Source organism: Myxine glutinosa, chromosome 3 (assembly GCF_964187855.1).
Source record: "Myxine glutinosa chromosome 3, kmMyxGlut1.1, whole genome shotgun sequence".
Classification (NCBI taxonomy): Eukaryota; Metazoa; Chordata; class Myxini; order Myxiniformes; family Myxinidae; genus Myxine; species Myxine glutinosa.
The window spans coordinates 184157410-184178287 of NC_136263.1; the positions used below are offsets into that span (position 1 = coordinate 184157410).

At 47.1% G+C, this 20878-nt stretch overlaps 2 protein-coding genes across 3 annotated transcripts in view; both read right to left on the bottom strand.

The window, feature by feature from the left end:
• Positions 1–20878, bottom strand: part of LOC137416447 (cytochrome P450 1A1-like) — a 72013-nt gene that overhangs the window by 29509 nt on the left and 21626 nt on the right. The window contains exon 1 of one of the 2 annotated variants that reach the window (XM_078774814.1): positions 9017–9127. The exons of the other annotated variant lie outside the window; for it this stretch is intronic. The gene's annotated coding sequence lies outside the window, so the exon portion shown is untranslated. Of the gene's footprint in view, positions 1–9016; positions 9128–20878 lie in introns of those variants that run through there. 2 annotated transcript variants of the gene reach the window in all.
• Positions 14166–20878, bottom strand: part of LOC137422989 (cytochrome P450 1A1) — a 43887-nt gene continuing 37174 nt past the window's right edge. The window contains exons 6-8 of the mRNA XM_078774810.1: positions 17161–17284; positions 16957–17043; positions 14166–14689 (exon numbers count right to left, since the gene is read on the bottom strand). Coding sequence (XP_078630936.1) covers positions 14407–14689; positions 16957–17043; positions 17161–17284 — 494 coding nt within the window. The 3' untranslated portion in view covers positions 14166–14406. The remainder of the gene's footprint in view (positions 14690–16956; positions 17044–17160; positions 17285–20878) is intronic.

Here is a 20878-nt window from a genome sequence, read left to right on the forward strand (position 1 = left end):
AGAGTATGGAGAAGAGAAAATAATAATTTGGTCAAAGGGTCAAAGGTCAGTGTCAAATAAAATCGTCAAATTTCATGCACTTGACTTCAAATTTTCAGGATCTGCATTTTGAGTCACTGAATTGGTTCACCAATCAAAATCTTGAAGCCGATTGTTGTTGTTTTTCGATCAAAAGGTCAAAGGTCAGTGTCACATAAAATCGTCAATTTTTATGATGATCTGAAATTTTAACAATTTGCATATTGGGTCACTGAATTGGTTCACCAATCAAAAGTTTTAAGCCGATTGTTTTTGTTTTTTTTAGATCAAAAGGTCAAGGTTGCATTAAATCATCAATTTTCATCTAATTGGCCTGAAATTTTAAGAATTTGCATATTGGGTCACTGAATTGGTTCACCAATCAAAAGTTGTAAGCCGATTGTTTTTGTTTTTTTTAGATCAAAAGGTCAAGGTTGCATTAAATCATCAATTTTCATCTAATTGGCCTGAAATTTTAAGAATTTGCATATTGGGTCACTGAATTGGTTCACCTCTCAAAAGCTCGAAACCACTTATTTGTCGCCCTGCACTCACGAAGCGAAAACAGGGTTAAGCAATCGGGTGCGTACGTGTCTGCATTTTTAAAATACATTTTCTCGACAACTGTTGTTCCGATTGACACGAAATATTACCATCGGAGCGCCTCCACCTGTAGAATTGTTTTATTCATAACTATGACATCGTAAGTCACGTGGTACGGACGTCATATTGGAAAAACGTTACACCACTATATGTCCCAAACTGCTCAATGGAAAAAATTGAAACATGGCTCATTGTCAAGTACTCCCAATGGAGAATAAGATATATTGATGATGATGTCATTGATGCCTTCATTATGATGTCATAATTCAACAAGTACAACGCTTTATCTGATCAGTATGAAAAAAAATTCTCTGCAACTTAGTCCAATGGACATGAAATTTTCACCAGAGGAGGACTTCCTCCTGTAGAATTTTTCATTGATAATTAGGACGTCATTGGTCACGTGGTACAGGCGCCATCTTGGAAAAATCGAAAAACGTTGCACCTCTATTATCTCCAAATCCGCTCCATGGAAAAAAATGAAACGTGGCTCATTGCAAAGAACTCCGCATTTGGGAATAAGTGTTGTCAATGATGACCTCATTTTTGCCTTAATTATGACGTCATAATTCGACAGGTACAATGCTTAGTCTGATCAGTTTGAAAGTTATTGAGCGTCATCTACGCAACAATTATACGAGAGAATGTAAATGTATAATGTCATTGGTCACTTGGTTTAGCAGCCATATTGGATCAAAGAAAAAAAAACCTTTAAAAAACCCTTCTTTTAGGTAGTATCTCACCATGGTCATTCTGATAATAGCCATGTTTGAGTGGGTCGAACAGACGTTGCCACATCATGGTGGCTTGGCACCGCACCCTACTCTGTGTGCGCACACGTTCAATGTGCTCCTCAAAAGGTCAAAAGGTGTCCATGCAAATGCCAACATGAATTTTTGGATTCCTCATGCTCTGAATATTCCAAAAATGTATAGTTTTGCTAATCTCCAAAAATTTTGAACGAAAAAACATAGTGAACCTGACTCGCTGGGGCGACGATCAAAAAAGCCAAAAAAACCGATCTGAAACAGCAGAGTTTCCAGAAGTTCTCAAAGTTGGCATTGGTGTGCGAGTAATGATAATTCGAAATGTCAACGTTGTACTCGGCCTAACAAATGGTGCCTGCTGAATTATGCAGAGCATTGCACAGGATAACACTGGCCAAGTTGGCATAATCAGTGTAAAGTTTGACAACGGAATTGAAGTGGGAGTTGAAAAAGCACACTTGCCACAAGGATTATCACTGGACAAAGTATTCTTGGATATTGATGCAACACTATTTGAACATGGAATGGCTTGTGTTGCACTATCACGAGCAAAACGTTTGCAGAATGTGTTTCTAATGGAATTTGACCCGTCAATAATTATCTGTTCAAAAGAATCTGTTGACGAGCACAATCGCTTACGTAAAACTATTAAAATGGAACCTGTGCCAATGTGCACACCACAATCAGTGAAGGAAAAAGGATTCTCAGTAAGATCAAGAACAATTTGTGGCAACAATACTAAAGAGAATGAAAAGCAGAGAACAAATGGAGACCAAAAAAAACAAACAAGGGCAAATCAAGGAACAAGACAGGAACTTGTTCCAACTCTGTTTACTAAATACTGATCAAGTTAGCTGCTATGCAAATGTGAGTGTGCAATCATTGTTTCAATGCAAAGAATTTGTGAGAAATATCGCACAAGACAGATTTCTCCGACTGGCTGATGACACTGTTGAAAGAGCATTGCACGTGATCTTCCAGCAGAATCTTAATAACTGCACAGATCTCCGGCGAATAATTGGTAATCAGTTTTTGCAGCAACAGCAAGAAGATGTTCATCATTTCATGGTTGCTCTCCTTGAACAATTAACATCTCAAGCACAAGACCTGTTTAGAGGCAAGGAAGAAACGATATACACTTGCCACATTTGTCAAAATGAGGGACATACTGAAGAAGTTTTCAATATGATCAGCCTCAATATAACAACACCAACTGGAGATGGCACTTCCATCACATTTAAAACACTGCTTGAGGAACTTATTCAGCCACATAGTGCAGATGAATTAAGTTGCAGTCAATGTGATCAAATTCAACCTAATCGAAGATCAACATCCTATTAATTTGGTGCAAATCAAAAATATTTGATCATTTACATCCAATGTTTTCAATATGGACAAAATGCTCAGCAAATTCCGAAGCTAATTAAAAGATTCAATTCCTCAAGACAAAAATATTTGTTAGGAACTTGAAAACTTCAGCAGAAATTCATTCCAGTTCAATAAATACAACTAAGTATGGACATTATGGGGTATTTGTCAAATATCTACGAGCTGGGTGGACACGGGTTGATGATTTGAATCAAAACTCAACTCAAAGGGCAATGCCATCGTCATTGCACAAAATTGTATTCTTGGTACTCAAAAATGTTGAGTGAGTTACAGTGTAAACTTGGGGGAAAATGTCACGGGCATAGAAAATGCCCCTTTATAAATGGTATGTGGCAAAGTATAGAAAAGAAGGGGCATTCCATAGCTTGTAGAAAATGCCAAACAATAGAAACGAAGGGACATTTAAAAAAATCTCGTGTGCATGCTGAACTACCCATGTGTTCTCAGGAGGCACCAAGTAATGCTCTAGAAAAGTTCATATAAAGGGGCGCCACTTTGATTCACACTTTGATGCATTAAGAAGTAAATGTATTTTATTTACCAGATGTAGGGCTCCCCTTTAGGGGCATAGCTGAATGGATTTGAAAATCTCCCGTGATGAAGCTAACTCTGAGGGCCTTTCACTCACTCACTGCAGGCAGGTTGGGGGTCTTTCTGTCTTCTCCCGACTCCTCTCCGGCCTTGCTCCCCCAGCTCTCTCTGTGCTCTGTCCCCCAAATATTCCTACAGTTCACACAAGATCTGCCAGCAAACCCTCTCATGGTTAAACTGCCAAAATGAAGACTCTCTATTCACCTTCACGCTTTCATTCCTCTTTTCTCCCACCTCTGGAACAAACTCCCTCACTCCTCTTCAATCCCACTCCTCCCCCCAGGTCTTTAAAACAGCTGTTCACCACCATCTCTTATCTTCCCTCATCCAAATCCTTGATCTTTTCTATCCCAGTTAATTCCCCCCAGATCCACTATTTTGAAATACCGACCTCTTTCCTGGAAGTCCTAGCAGTGTCCATGTTTCTTTTCCCTCTCCCACCCCCCCACCCCTTTCCCATGCCTCTTCACCCCAAGCCCCCCCCCCCCACCCACAGATCTCCCGATGTCCCTGCTCTCCATCTTGTCTCCTGCTCCCTTTATCATATGTTTATGTGTCAGTTTGTCTTATTGTGATCAATGTTAGCTCTTCGAGCCTTCGAGCCTCGATCTTGTATATAAAAAATCAAAATCAAACTTGATACAAGTATTATAATGATGTAATAATGTGGGCAGAGGCACATCATTCGACGTCGTGATGTCGAAGAGTGCCATTCTCGTTGTGATCTGGCATGTATGGCATTATGTGGGTATAATTTTAATGCATCCAACACCTCCATGGGTCTTGATTCTTGGAAGCTAAAGTCAATTTTACAAGATGTCGAAACCTCAACCGAAACAATTTTTTTGGCAAAAACACTTCGTTTTTGGTTTCTGGATTTTCACGTGTGGTAAATGTGGTAACACTCTGGTAAATGTACTACCAATTATTACCTCTCCACCAAAGGTGGATGGAGGTTATGTTTTCACACTTGTTTGTCTGTGAAAAAAAGATCTCAAAAAATTGTTGACAGATTCGGACGAAATTTGGCAGAGATGACAAAGCAGCGTATGTGACAAGAGTGAAATGATTATATTTTGGTGAAGATCTGCATTTAGATCCGGCTATTATAATTTTTGGCCCCCGTCGCACCGCGGAGTGAAAGGGGGACTATGGTTTTCCCGTCCGTCCGTCCGTGCGTGCGTGCGTGTGTGTGGGCGTGCATGCGGGCATGCGTGCGTGCGTAAGCGAAAGACCGCATTCAAATTTGGTGTGTGGGTGCAACCTGTAATGAAAGTGAGTTCCACAACTTTGACCTGGTAGTAGGTTTAATGACAATTTGATCTCTGGCAACATCCTGTAAGAATACAGTCATGCAATATATCAGGATCATGGAATCATGGATAATAAATCAGTAATATCAATCAATGCAAGCAAGCCTAGATTATCTATGTATACGCACCATTCGAGTCTACATGTCATGGATTAAATGTCACAGGAGTGTCTCGGAGCGATAGTCGTCCGAGTTCTTTTAGACGCCTCTCAGTGGTTAGAGAGAGCATCACACCTGGGTTCAACTTAGATACATTTTCATTACATTCTCCCCGCCGTTAGAACTACATGTCCGCTAGGCAGGAATCAAGCATGCAGCAGCATTAGTAGAGCAGCGATGTCAGTACATGTCAGTCGGTCCATCCATAGCGATCGGGGCGACGAATTTCCCTGCCAGCACGGGTCCGGAAACTACCGGGTACTACATCCCCAAGTCCGGTGTCCCCCGCGTCGGAGTAGCCACCTGAGTCAGGTGACGAAGGTGGCACCATGGTGCCTACAGGCAGGGGTGTAATTGGCGGCGAGATGGACGGCAGATGCTCCATAGGCAGAGCCACGGGAGAGTCCATAGACTCGTAAATTGGTTCGTCGATGTCCCCGCAAGGGACCAGGTAGTGTACGGAGACAGTGGACTCGCGTCCATCAGCCATCAACACACGAGAATGCTCGGGATTAGCTTGGAGTACCTGCACCTTATCCACTAGTGGATCATACTTGCTCGTGCGAACCGCACGTTTGAGGTAGGCCTGCCCCGGCTCAGCAAGCCAACTAGGTAAAGGTCGGATACTACCCGAGCTCTTCGGGTGATGAAACATCCGTTCGTGAGGAGTCTGGTTGGTGGCGGTACACAGTAAAGTCCTGATTGAGTTCAGCGCCGCAGGTAACGACCAGGCCCATTTATCTAGTCCTCGGCCGAGGGACCTAAGGCTTAGCGTGACGGCTCTCCATATAATCCCATTGAAGCGTTCGACCTGCCCATTCACCTGTGGCCTATACGGGGTGGTATAGCTAGAAGCGACATTATGCTGAAGTAAGAAGCTCCTCACCTCCTGGGACAGGAACACCGCACCTCGATCGGTATGCACGTAGGCCGGATTCCCAAACATAGAAAACAAGTTCTGCAGACACCATATAACCGTGGTGGCCGTCATAACTGCGCACGTGAAAGTGAAAGGGAATCTCGAGAACTCATCAACGATAGTGAGCAGTTAACGAGAGTCACTCGATGCCGGTGACGCCGGCAGCGGCCCTTTGAAGTCCATCGCCAATCTCTCTCACGGCCTAGTTGCTCTGACCAGTGTCCCCATAGGAGGGTTGTAAAAACGCGGTTTGAGTTCAGCACATACAGTACAGTTGTGACAGACCAGGCGAATGTCTTCAACCGAGAACGGCAGATTAAGACAACGCACAAAATGAGCGAAACGCGTCACCCCAGGGTGGCACAGAGTGTCGTGCAAAGCACCCAGATCCTCCAAAGATATGAGGCCTGCACACGTTGCCGGCCGCGATAAGGCGTCGGGAACCAGGTTATCCCTCCCAGGGCGATATTTGATGGTGTAGCAGAAATCGGCGAGTTCGATGCGCCAGCGAGTGATTTTCTCATTCTTAATGCGTTGAGCATGCAGGGTGTCATACATAAACGCAACATTCTGTTGGTCCGTGATAATTTGGAAGCATCGTCCGAGCAAATAGGGACGCCAACGCCGAATCGACTCGACGATCGCGTACGCTTCCTTTTCGACAGACGAATGTCTCCGCTCAGCGGAGGTGAGAGTTCACGAAAAGAAAGCCACAGGGCGCCCCCCCCTGGGAGAGAGTCGCTGCTATCGCATGATCCGATGCATCACTTTCCAAAACTAAATATTTGTTCTCGTCAATCGTCGCCACAGCGGCGCCAGCGATATCTGACTTAAGGCCATGGAAAGCAGCCTTGGCATCAAGGCTCATGGGGAACGCTTCGCAGTCCACAAGTGGGTGGTGTTTCGTGGAGAAATTTTGTACCCACTTAGAATAATGGGCGAACAGCCCGAGAGCACGCTTCAGCGAAGCACGATCGCAGGGCGGGGCCATGTCGAGCAAGGGTCGCAGACGCCCCTTATCCGGAGCAACAGAGCCGTGGGTCACGGTGTACCCCAGAAGATCTGTCGTGCGAGCGGAGTAACGACATTTAGCCTCATTCATAGTTAAGCAATACCTCTGCGCGACCTCAAGGAAGCGCTTCAGATTAGTATCATGATGTTCCTGGTCATGCCCGCAAACCGTGAGATTGTCCAGATATACAAAGATGTCGGTCAAGTTCTCCTTAGTGATGAGGTCGTCCGTAGCCCTCTGAAAACACGTGACCCCGTTCGTGACCCCAAAAGGTAGCCGGGTGAACTGGTATAACCTTTGACCCGATTCAAACGCGGTATAGATACGGTCGGCCTCGGAGATGGGGATTTGATGATACGCACTACGCAGATCGAGAGTGCTATAGACCGAGGACTGGGCCACCTGTCGAACCAGGGAGTCCATTCCTGGAAGGGGGTAGGCGTCCAGCTGTGTAAATCGATTAATCGTCTGCAAATAGTCGATTACCATGCGTTTGCGATGCACTTCCCTTCGTACCACCAGAACTTGGGCACGCCATGGCGACCGACTAGGCTCTATGATACCTTCCTTTTATAGCTGGGCCGTTTCTTCCACAATGAATTGCGGGTCAGCTCGTGAGTTGCGTCGCGATTTAACCGCTACAGGTGTACAGTCCGTGGTCATATTGGGGAACAGCGACAGCGGCTCAATTTCCATCTGGGCAAGAGCGCACACAGCTAGCGTATCAGTGCCACCAAATTCCATTTCCAACCGTCCATGTCGCTTGAGAAAATCATGTCCTAGCAAAACGTCTGCACATAATGCTGGTACGACCATGAGATGCACATCCGGAAACATTCGTCCCTTAATCACAAGCTTCAATCGACATTCCCCTTTTGTGCTGAGCCTAAGCCACTGAGAGGCCATAAAGATCCGACGTCTTGTCCCAAGAATCGGCCATCCATTTTTTTGCACCAGTCGATAATCCACATAACTATCTGTGGAACCTGTATCGATCAAAGCATGAGCAAAAATTCCCTCGATCATAAGTAGAATTATATCTCGTGCCAGGCCAGGTGGACCTGCAGTTATCGAGTCGTCTAGGCGAGGTGCTCGCGCCTCGCGCGTAGATCTGACGCCATCTAAAGTTTTCCATGCCGTAGCAGTAGCTTGTAGTTCGTACGTTCAGCCTCCGGATGGCGATCGTGTCACGTGCGGAGTTTCAAAGCCAGCTAAAGTTTTCTGTGCCTTAGCAGTAGCTTGTAGTTCATACGAGCAGCCTCCGGATGGCGCTCATGTCACGCGCGGAGTTTCGAAGCCAACATTAGCCGTTCGGGTGGCCGATCCGGAAAGTTGGCAGGGGCGCGGAAGATGCCGGCCAAGGACGGTCCAATCGTATTCTGTCGTGTTTGCGCCACTTGATTAGTCGGCGTGACGAATCTCACCAAGGTTGAGCGCGCAGCCAGGGGCCCTCGGGAAGGTGCGATCCTCATCAATGTCAGGCGAGGCGCCCTGCGCTTCGCTCGGCCTGCTGGCTCGGCGATAAGCACATTCATCGTCGAGCGGGTTCGCTTGCCCCGCGTCGTCGATTGGCAAACCTTTGCAAAATGCCCTGTCTTTGTGCACAAATGACATGTCGCATCTCGAGCCAGGCAAACAGACCTGAGATGTTTTCGGTTCCCGCAGAAATAGCACGTAGCGTTATGTCCAGGCTTGGGTCCGGCAGCTTCAGCTGCCGTCAAGCCCGGTTCAAAATCCTCCTCGGAAGTGGCCGGGGTCTCCGATTCCGGCAGAGATGCCGTGGCTGAATCCGCGTCTTCGACGGTCGCTCTCTCCGGTCAAACTTGTCGAGATGTCCCCGCAGTGACGTATGGGTGTTCATACGCGTCGGATTGTTCCCGTGCTTGGGTATAGATGTGAACCAGCCATAGTGCTTCAGCGAGCGTCAAGTCGGCTTCTTCAAGAAGTCTCTGTCTGACTACTGGGGATCTGAGTCCCGCGACGTAAGAATCGCGTACAAGCTCATCATAAACTTGTTCATGTGTACGCACCTCCGGTGCACTCTCGGTCAGCAGACGTCGGAGCTCTTGTGCGAAGTGATCTAAAGTCTCCGTGGGCTGTTGTTTTCGTATTGCCAGCAGATGCCGGGAATAAACCGCGCTTCGTTTCTTAATGTAAATACGCTTCAGCTCCGTCACGACTGCATCGAATGTCACGCATTGTTCGATCGCCAGGTACACGTTGTGATGTACTTTTGTTTGTAGTACCTCTACTTTCGTTTCATTGGTGACGGCGGCTTCCTGAGCCTTGAATTGATTTATCCAAGGTTTTCAGCCAATGTGTCAGCTCCGCGCCCGCATCCGCTGCTTGTGGGTCGGCTGCGAAGAGCGGCACCTGGATCATTCTGTGTCCCGCCATGATGCTCCCGTTCGCCTCTTGTTCTCGATCGAACGGCGAGACAAATTGTCATTAATTGTAATGAAAGTGAGTTCCACAACTTTGACCTGGTAGTAGGTTTAATGACAATTTGATCTCTGGCAACATCCTGTAAGAATACAGTCATGCAATATATCAGGATCATGGAATCATGGATATAATCAATCAGTAATATCATTCAATGCAAGCAAGCCTAGATTATCTATGTATACGCACCATTCGAGTGTACATGTCATGGCTTAAATGTCACAGGAGTGTCTCGGAGCGATAGTCGTCCAAGTTCTTGTAGACGCCTCTCAGTGGTTAGAGAGAGCATCACACCTGGGTTCAACTTAGATACATTTTAATTACACAACCCACGTCAAAATCCAAGATGGCCGCCGCCATGTATGTCTGAACCTTGTGAGATGAATATCTTGAAAAATAAGCGAAGTACCAACTTTTAATTTGGTGTGTGGGTGTATCTCGGCATAAGGAAGAACGCTAGTGAAAATTGGGTCGCCATGTCAAAATCCGAGATGGCCGCCACCATATATATGTCTGAAATTTGTGAGCGAAATATCTTGAAAAATAAGCGAAGTACCAACTTCTAATCTGGTGTGTGGGTGTATCTAGGCATAAGGAAGAACGCTATTGAAAATTGGGTCGCCACGTCAAAATCCAAGATGGCCGCCACCATATATATGTCTGAACCTTGTGAGCGAAATATCTTGAAAAATAAGCGAAGTACCAACTTATAATCTGGTGAGTGGGTGTATCTCGGCATATGGAAGAAGGCCATTTAAAATTGGGTCGCCACGTCAAAATCCAAGATGGCCGCCATCATGTATGTCTGAACCTTGTGAGATGAATATCTTGAAAAATAAGCGAAGTACCAACTTCTAATTTGGTGTGTGGGTGTATTTGGTTATGACTAACTTCGCTGCAAATGTCTGCTGCTCTTCTTCTGCTCCAATCGGTTCTTCTGATCATGTGCTTGTTAAAGTGGACATCTCACTGGCCATTCTCAGAGAGCCTCCTCAGCGCCGACGAGTCTGGCATTTCACTCAGGCCGACTGGCACGGTCTGCAAGCAGCCATCAATCAACTGGACTGGTCTCCCATCTCTAATGCCTCTGACATCAATTCTTCCTGGGAATTCTTCCAAAGCAAACTGCTCTCTCTCATGCACAGATTTATCCCATCTCGTCTTCAGTTGTCTTACCCATCCTCCCGTCCATGGTACACTGAATCTTGTGGTGAGGCAGTTGCCCTGAAACAACTTCCCTTTGCGTCTTGGAATGCAAATCCAACTGAAGGCAATCTCAGTTCCTTCCACCAAGCTCGAAACAAGTGTGTTTCTACCCTCAGGAGTGCCAGGAAGCACTATCTCTCCACCCTCAAGATTGAACTCTCACACCAGTCTCCTTCCTCCAAATCCTGGTGGCGTCTGGTCAAATCCGTTTCTGATGTTTTGTTCCCCCTCCATCCCCTCCCTTACCTCAAATGGCGACACAGTTGACACCGCACGTGACAAAGCCGAATGCCTCAACTCTGTGTTTGCCTCAAAATCTTGTGTCCCAAACCCATCTCTCTCTGTTCCCACCTTTCCCAGTCGAGCCCAACTGCTCCTGGACTCTGTGTCCTTCTCTCCTGACAAGGTGGAGAAGTTTTTATCAAACCTCGACTCTGATTCTGCAACTGGACCAGATGGCATCAGCCCTCGGGTCCTAAAATCCTGCTCTGCCGCTCTATCTCACCCTATCTCTGTTCTTTTCATCCTCTCTTTTGCTCAAGGTCATCTGCCAGCATCTTGGAAATCAGCAAACATTACCGCTTTACACAAAAAGGTGCAAAAACAGATCCTTGCAACTACAGACCAATCAGCCTGCTCCCAATTATCAGCAAAGTCATGGAATCCATCATTGCTTCAGATATCAAATCCTTCCTCTTCTCCAATGGCTTGATCTCTGATCATCAATTTGGATTCAGACCAGGTCCTTCTACTCTGGACATGTTGCTTCTGCTGTCTCAACAATGGATGGAGGTCCTCAATGCCAAACAGGAAATCAGAGCTGTCTCACTTGACATATCACGTGCCTTCGATACGGTCTGGCACCCAGCTGTGCTCACCCATCTCACCTCCTATGGTATTCAGGGAAATCTCCACTCATGGCTTGCGGATTTCTTCTCTGGTCGTAGGCAACGTGTGGCCCTGAATGGATTTCTCTCATCTTCCCTTCCTGTTCTGGCTGGAGTTCCCCAAGGTAGTGTTCTAAGCCCTGTGCTATTTTTGGTCTTCATCAATGACCTCTCCGACTCTCTGGAAAATCCTCTCTATCTCTTTGCTGATGACTCCACTATCTGCCGCTCCATTCCTCATCCCTCAGATCGGCAGTCTGCAGCCTCCTCACTCTCTGCAGACCTGGACAAAATCACAGACTGGTCAAACAAGTGGAACATATCTTTCAATCCTGACAAATCTCACACTCTTACAATGTCTCTCCGAAAGGACTGACTGGACAACCCTCCCATCTACTTTCTCAACAATCCTCTTCAAGAAGTTCTGTCGCTCAAGCTTTTGGGTCTCACTATCTGCCATGTTCTTTCTTGGGAAAACCACATTTCCAAGCTGGCCTCCAAAGCCAGTTGCCGACTGGGCATCCTCCGTCATGCAAAGTCCTTCCTTGGCACACCTGAGCTCCTCACCACATACAAGGCTTTCATCCGCAGCTCAATGGAATACTGTTCCCCCCTCTGGGCTGGTGCTCCTGCCTCACACCTTGCTCGGCTTCACGCTGTTGAGGCCAAAGCTTTCAGAATCATTGGAATCTCCTGTGATGTAGTCAACTCCGAGGGCCTTTCACTCACTCACAGCAGGCAGGTTGGTGGTTTTTCTGTCTTCTACCGTCTCCTCTCCGGCCTTGCTCCCCCAGCTCTCTCTGTGCTCTGTCCCCCCAATATTCCTTCAGGTCGCACAAGATCTGCCTGCAACCCTCGTATGGTTAAACTGCCAAAGTCGAGGCTCTCTGCTCACCTTCACTCTTTCATTCCCCTTTTCTCCCCCCTCTGGAACAAACTCCCCCACTCCCTTCAATCCCACTCCTCCCTCCAGGTCTTTAAAACAGCTGTTCACCACCATCTCTTATCTTCCCCCATAGAAAACCTTGATCTTTTCTACCCCTGGTAATTCACCCCAGAGTCCTTGCAGTGTTCATATGTTTTATTCCTCTCCCACCTCCCCCCAAGTCCTCCCGATGTCCCTGCTCTCAAATGTTGTGTTTGTGTCCTTCCCCCTCTCTCCCCATCTTGTCTGCCGCTCCCCTTGTTTTTTGTGTTTTGTGTGTCGGTTTGTCTTTTTGTGTGATTAATGTTAGCTCTTTCACGAGCCTCGATCTTGTATACAAAAAAAATCAAAAAAAATCTCTGCATAAGGAAGAACGCTATTGAAAATTGGGTCGCCACGTCAAAATCCAAGATGGCCGCCACCATATATATGTCTGAACCTTGTGAGCGAAATATGCAGAAAAATAAGCAAAGTACCAACTTCTAATCTGGTGTGTGGGTGTATTTAGGCACAAGGAAGAACGCTGTTGAAAATTGGGTCGCCACGTCAAAATCCAAGATGGCCGCCGCCATGTATGTCTGAACCTTGTGAGATGAATATCGTGAAAAATAAGCGAAGTACTAACTTCTAATTTGGTGTGTGGGTGTATCTCGGCATAAGGAAGAACGCTGTTGAAAATTGGGTCGCCAGGTCAAAATCCAAGATGGCCGACACCATATGTATATCTGAACCGTGTGAGCGAAATATCTTGAAAAATAAGCGAAGTACCAACTTATAATCTGCTGTGTGGGTGTATCTCGGCATAAGGAAGAAGCCTATTGAAAATTGGGTCGCCACGTCAAAATCCAAGATGGCCGCCGCCATGTATGTCTGAACCTTGTGAGCGGAATATCTTGAAAAATAAGCGAAGTACCAACTTCTAATCTGGTGTGTGGGTGTATCTAGGCATAATGAAGAAGGCTATTGGAAATTGGGTCGCCACGTCAAAATCCAAGATGGCCGCCTTGCGTCTTCCACTTTGTCAACTCGCATCACTTCACCGACGGGGTACCTAGGCATAACGCTTGTTTAAGTGATTCTTCACCATTGGGAGATCAGGCCACATATACATAGCAGCATATCTCAAAAAGTTGTGGATGGGTTTGGACGAAACTTGTTGGGCAGGTTGTGTGTGTGTGTGACAAGAAAGAATCTATTCAATTATGGTGAATATCCGGATCCGGATCCAACTCGTAGAATTTTTGAAGTGATTCTTCACCATTGAGTGATATGGCCAACCAGGCAGAGGTATGCTCTCCACTGAGTGCCGTTCTAGTTATCACGTATAAATGTGCTGCCATTTACCACTCTTCCATCTCAAACCTTGATCTTTTCTACCCCTGTTAGTCCACCCCAAATCCACCTCCTTCAAGTTGCATTTTCTTTCCTAAAAGTCCTTGCAGCGTCCATCTTGTCTACCCCGCCCCATCCCTCTCCCTTCCACAGATCTCCCGATGTTCCTGTTCCCTACTCTTGTTGTACTTACATCTCTCTCCATCTCTTGTATCCCGCTCCCTTTGTTATATGTTCTATGTGTTAGCTCCTACACGAGCCTTGACTTGGTACACACACAAAAAAATAGTTTGCATATTCCCATCCACCTCTTTGTTTCCTTTTGATTTTCTTGGTTTATACTGTTTATTAGTAGTGTCTTGTCCACCCTCTTCCCTGTACCTTTTATATACAAAAACGTGTGTTTGAGCCATCTGCTTTTCGAGTGTGTTTGCTGTCCATTTCCACCCAATTGAATGATCTTTGGGGAACGCTAGTTGTAGCATCCATTGAACGCAGTGCAATAAAAGACCATTTGGGCCATATCCCGAGACTAAAGGTCCCAGGACTGTGGTATACTGTGTTAACGGGAGCCTCAGGCATGACGATATCGACAAAATCCTCTGAGTTTTCAATGGTGAATTTTTTTTTTAGATGTTCTGAAATATATTTTGCATGAAGTGATAAGAAGGAACTTTAAAGCACAATGTATAATTTGACCCCTTAAGCCTTAAAATATTGGTCGATGCACCTAAATCGGTTGCTTTGCAGGCGAAAGCAATTGCTGTCTTTGCAAGTTCTATGCTTGAGATTTTTCATCTCTAAATCAGTTTTTCTTGAGTAATTTTTCACCTCAAGCAATCTTTCATTTCCGTGCTATAAAGGATAACTTTTGGTGCTTGGGCTTCATCGTTAGACCGGCTGTTGGAGTCAGGTCAATGACCTTGCCTGGTCGTGCCTCAATGTGGAGCTGCTGCAAAATGATCGCCAGGAAGAGCAACACTTCCATGCGAGCAATGTGTTCCCCGGCGCAGCGTCGCTTGCCCATGCCGAATAAGAGCACGTCGTTGCCAGCCACGCGGTCAATTTGACCATCTCCCTTGATGAAGCGCTCCGGAAGGAAGCGTTCCGGCTCTTTCCAAACGTTTCTGCCAAACCGCCAAGAAATAGAGCATTATCATGAAACCATGTTCACTTTCAGTGTGGAAATTGCGTATGCTTATTCTCATGACATGCCATCTGTTTATGTAACATCTGAAATTTCAAGCCGAATGTTTGAAATGCAACTTTATACAGCACAGCTGAAACAAGCAAAAAGTGTTCCACAACTTATAGAATAAAGTTTTCAACCCCTTATAATAATTTGAAACGAAACTTCAAAGTGATCCCTTTACAATGGACGTCTGCCTTTTAAAATCTAAATACCCAACTCGCAATAAATTGTGAAGATGTTTGGAGGGAAACTGCCATAATAATTATATTACATTTTCCAAAGGAATACCATGAACATTTTTCTGAAAAGTAACGTTGATCGGGGCACATGAAATTGAAGGAGCCAGACGTCAAAGTACAGTCATGGCCAAAAATATTGACACCCTTGCACTTTTTTCAAATGCACCATTTCTTCCAGAAAATTGTTGAAATTAAAAAATCTTTTGGTATCCACATATGTGTTTCTTTTGTTTGCATTGGACCAAAACAAAAAAAGCTGAAAAAAATTACTAAATCTTTGCTTATTCCACACAGAAATCCTAAAATGTCCTGGAAAATATTATTGGCACCTTTTAGAAGTCGGTATAAATAATTTGATTTCAAGCAGGTGATTCTCCTTTACTTTGGAAATGAACTCACCTGTGGTGAGTTGCAGGTGCCTGCAGTATAAAAATCACTCATTCAACCAGTTTGAATAGAGAAAAGGAGTCATTCTGTTGTTTTGTGTCACCATGTATATGAGCATGGAGAAATGAAAGAAAACCAGAGAATTGTCTGAGGAGGTCAGACACAAGATTACAGCCAAGCATGGACAATCGCAAGGCTACAAGTCCATCTCCAGAGACCTTGATGTTCCTGTGTCCACCGTATACAATGTTATCAGGAGGTTTAAGGCCCATGACACTGTAGCCAACTTTCCTGGATGTGGCCACAGGAGAAAACTTGATCGAAGTTTGCAGCAAAGGATTGTTCGACTGGTGGAGAAAGCACCTCCATTAACTGCCAAATAGATTCAAGCTGACCTTCAGACACAAGGTATGACAGTTTTGACTCGCACCGTCCGCCACCAACTCAATTAAAGGGGGTTCTATGGTCGGAGACCGAGGAGGACCCCACTGCTGAGAGAGAGAGACTTAAGAAAGCCCGACTGGAGATTGCCAAAATCCTTCTGGGAGAATGTCCTGAGGCAGATGAGATCAAATTAGAGCTTTTTTGCAGAGCACATCATCTCCATGGTTGCAGAAAACAATATGAACCTTCAAAGAAAATAACACCTTTCCTACAGTCAAACATGGAGGAGGTTCAGTGCGGTTTTGGGGTTGGCGTGGTGCCTCTGGCACTGGCTGCCTTGAATGTATGCATGGCATCATGAAATTACGAGATTGTGAAGGCGTTTTGGAGCGCAATGTTCAACCCAATGTAAGAAAGATGGGTCTCCGTTAAAGGTAATAGACCTTGCAGCAGGACAATGACCCCAAACACACGTCAAAAGCACCCAGGATTGGTTCAAGACAAAACGCTGGACTGTTCTGAAGTGGCCAGCAATGAGTCCAGATCTAAATCCCATTGAACACTTGTGGGGAGATCTGAAAACAGCAGTTGGGGGAAGGCAACCTTCAAATCTGGGAGAACTGGAGCAGTTTGCACAAGAAGAGTGGGACAAACTGCCAGTCGAGAGATGTAGGAAGCTCATTGATGACTATAGGATGTTCTTGACTGCAGTTATTTTGTCCAAAGTGCCACCAAATAAGTCGAGGGTGTCAATAATTTTGTCAATGCCATTTCTTTTTATTTTCTGATTTGAAAGGATATATTACGTTCTGAATCAAAAACAAAGTTTCTGTAACATTAACAGTGAAATAAAGATTTGTGGAGACCAAATACTTTTGTCAATTTCAACTTATTTTTCGAGAAAATTGTGAGTTGTTTGAAAATTGTAATGGTGTCATTATTTTTGGCCACAACTGTAGAGACAGGGGAGGGGGTGTCTCAATAAAAGCTTAACAGACTTTATACATCGGAAACGATACTATCATGTTGTTCTGCACAGCCTTATGGGTAAACAGCCATCATGGGCTCATGCGATATTTTAGGTATTGCCCCAATCTCTGCAATTTAATTAGTTTTCCTGATATATCAAATAAAGTCTGTTTACATTTTATTGAGACATATTGTACTCCTGCAGTGATGTGATATGCATTACCTGTCATGGTTTGCTTGCCATTGGTTCACAAACACACAGGTATTTCTGGGAATGAAGTAACCTTCAAATACAACGTCTCTCGTAGTGCTACGGAGGAACATGGGAAAAAGTTTACCTCATTACTCAACTGCATTTGTTTCAAATTATGTCAATGACTAAGCCACGATTTTTTAATACACGTATTATACATCTCGGCACACTGACCAATGTGGAACAGCCAGAGGGAGAAAAGTGGAATGTCGGAAAACTTCCAGCATGAAGGCCTCAATGTATGGCAGATTCGGCTTGTCAGTCAGCCTCGGGAAATTACTCCTGTCCACTGCTGCATCTGGGGATGTAGATAAAAACAGGAACAAACACAACAGCGCTCTTGGATTGTGGCAAACTCAACTGTGAACTCAACCACAATTTCTGGTCATGCAAACTTAATCCTCATTTACACTCCTAAATAGTCATTTCTAAGGGATGCAACTGACCAATGTGGGATGCCTATATACCGACGAATGAGCGATATTCTACTTGAAATCATGAAAATACGATGGCATGATTCTACAGAACCAGAAATCTTTCTGTTGTGGCTTAGCATTTGTGCTGTAAAGTGTTGTGGCTCAGCAATTGTAACGCTTTATTAAATTCTGCCTTTTTCGAATAAAGATAATTCAATGCTTGACACCTTTCCAACGGGAATATATTCATTATCCCATGCACGCAAAGCAAAAAGCGGGGTTCAGCAATTGGTTCACTTCTCTCTGTCTTTCTGTCTGTCCACAAACAACAGATTTTGATCGAGGAACAACTTCATTTCAACTGTTATATGTTGAACATGAATCAGAAAACGAACCTGTATTTTAGCAGGTCTTTAGCTCTGAATTAGTCCCTATCGCGTGTGCGCAGAGAGGAGTGAGGTCATTTTTTTTTTTTTTACGGTGTCGCCCACAGGGCAAAGCCATCTAGAACAGTGTGTCTGTATGTATGTATGTCCCCTCAAACGTACACCAATCAGAGCAGACGATCTGGTCACATGACAGGGTTGATGTGATGTCATTAGGGCTGATTCCACACACCGCCATTTTGATTCCCATGCCGTTCAGGCTGGACATATCGTCGAACCTGTCATGTATCACAATGTGCATGGCTTGCCTTTGCGTCTTTAATTGAGCGTGAAACACATGAAGCAAAACACGTAAAAATAAGTATCTTTAATAATACTCGATTGTTGTCGTGGCTGTGGTTGTTGTTGTTTGTGGGTTTCTTCTGTGTAGTTTTATGTATTTTTATATTGCTTCGCAAAATATCACTGCTGTATATAGAATTTTGTATGCTCGCTCCGTGTCCTAAAGGGTTTCTACTGTCGTAGAATAATAAATGTTTCCGTTCAAACTGCTGTGTGAATAAACCATACATTAGCGCTTCTTCCTCTTCTTCATACTTGCAAAGAGGCTTTTTGAACTGGCAAATTCGTGATTAAACAAACGATTTTTTACGACGTAGATGTGTGGTTCCTGTGCTTACAGCGTTTGTTTCTCCGTATGTATGTATGTCCCTCACATGTTTATCCTACATATTGGGTGAGTTTTATAACCGACAATTACGGTTTTGAAAGGTAGAATGTAATGCCTTTGGCATTGCCAGTTATGTTTCTTCAAACACCCTTTCGGGAATGTTCATATATTACGTCATACCAGTGAGGTACCCGTGCTATGCACGGGTGGGAGGCCAGAAGCAAACAGACAATGCAGAAACGGCAAATGCTAAAGCATGAAACCAATAAATTTCACATTCCTGTGGCACCTTCAGTCGCACGTCAGACATGGACAGCATGTTCGTGAAGGACTTCCATGAAAAACGTACCCATTGGAAAACATACGGGTGAAGGAACTGCGCTCCAACGCGAGTCGAAAGAATTGACGCGACCAAAGACGGAATTCGTCCGAGTTGCTTTATTTAAACAAAACAGCTCAGGTATTCTGACAAGCCCGTTTATCGGGCAGCAATATATATACACATTTATGTCGGGAAGTTTGCCCGGCAAAAGCTATACCGGGCATGCCCGGGTGTCAAGGGCGAGCCTTGGAAAGGCGAGTCTGGACCTGCCCGGGCGTGTTTGGCTGCGGCCTGGCAAGTCGAGGCTGGGCGTGCCCGGGCGCTCTGGACGAGCACTGGAAAAGCGAGAGCAGGCATGCCCGGACGCTCTGGGCGAGCCCTGGAAAGGCGATAGCGGGCATGCCCGGACGCTCTGGGCGAGCCCTGGAAAGGCGATAGCGGGCATGCCCGGACGCTCTGGGCGAGCCCTGAAAAGGCGATAGCGGGCATGCCCGGACGCTCTGGGCGAGCCCTGGAAAGGCGAGAGCGGGCATGCCTGGGAAAGACGAGACCGGGCGTGCCCGGGAGGTTCGGGCGTGCCCGGGAACAGTGAGTCCGGGCATGCCCGGGAGAGGCTCGTCTAGCCATGTTCTGGCCGGTGCAAGGCGATTGTGTGCATCCAGCGGTAACCGCTACACACGCTCCTCCAGAATCGACCTGCACCGGCAGGGTCAATTTAAGGGGGGTCCGGATGACCCGGCCGAAGCGACCCCTGGAGGGTCGTGGGGAGGGGTCCGACGTGGTGGTGGGTGGTCGAGCGGGGGGAACTGTGGACGGGGGGCGGCCTCGCCACGGAGGAAGGGCCAACCGTGGTGGTCGGTCGACGTCCATGTGCGCCGGTTTGAGGCGGTCCACAGAAATCCGGTCCGGCCGGCCGCCGAAGTCGACGATGAAAGACTTGTCGCCCAGTCGCAGGACCCGGAAGGGCCCGTCGTACGGCGGCCGGAGTGGCCCCCGGTGCGCGTCATGACGCACAAAGACGTACTCCGCTGTGCGAAGCGCCGGGGGGACGTAGGACTGGGGGCCACCGTGGCGGGACGTCGGCACGGGGGCAAATCGTCGGGCGGCCTCCTGGAGGTCCGAGCGCTGGCGAGCGGCGGACCAGGGACTGGTAGCGTCGGGCACGAATTCGCCCGGGACGCGGAGCGGCTGGCCGTAGACGAGCTCGGCGGCGGACGCCTGGAGGTCTTCCTTGGGGGCCGTGCGAAGGCCCAAAAGGACCCACGGCAGCCGGTCGGCCCAACCGTCGTCCTGAAGGCCGGCCATGAGTGCGGCCTTCATGGAGCGGTGAAACCGCTCGCACAACCCGTTGGCTTGGGGGTGGTAGGCCGTGGTGCGGTGCAGCGTGACCCCCAACGAATGGGCGACCGTGCCCCAAAGCTCAGACGTGAACTGTGGGCCGCGGTCGGACGAGATGTCCGCTGGTGCACCGAAGCGCGCGACCCAGGTGGCGATGAACGCCTGCGCCACGTCGGCGGTGGTGGTGGAGGCGAGGGGCACGGCCTCCGGCCACCTGGTGGTCCTGTCCACCATGGTGAGCAGGTGGGTGAACCCCCGCGAGGGGGGCAGGGGACCCACCAGGTCCACGTGGACGTGGTCGAAACGCCGTTCAGGCACGGCGAAAGGTGCCAGCGGGGCCTGGGTGTGGCGGTGGACCTTGACCCGCTGGCAGGCCGTGCAGGCGTTGGCCCAGTTGCGGATGTTTCGTCGAAGGCCGTGCCAGACGAAACGCGCCGACACCAGCTTCTGAGAAGCTTTCCGGCCCGGGTGAGAAAGGCCGTGGATGGAGGCGAAGATGCGGCGCTGCCAGGAAACGGGCACGATGGGGCGAGGCTGGCCCTGGGAGACGTCGCAGAGCAGGACGGTGCCCGCGAAGGGAATGTCGGCCAGGCGGAGGCCCGTGTCCGCCGCACGGAGTGCCTGAACCGAGGCGTCGGTGGTCTGGTCGGCCGCCATGAGCGCGAAGTCCACGCCGAGGTGGACCGCGTTCGCGCTGGCCCGAGAAAGACAGTCGGCCACGGCGTTGTCTTTGCCGGCGACGTGCCGGATGTCCGTGGTG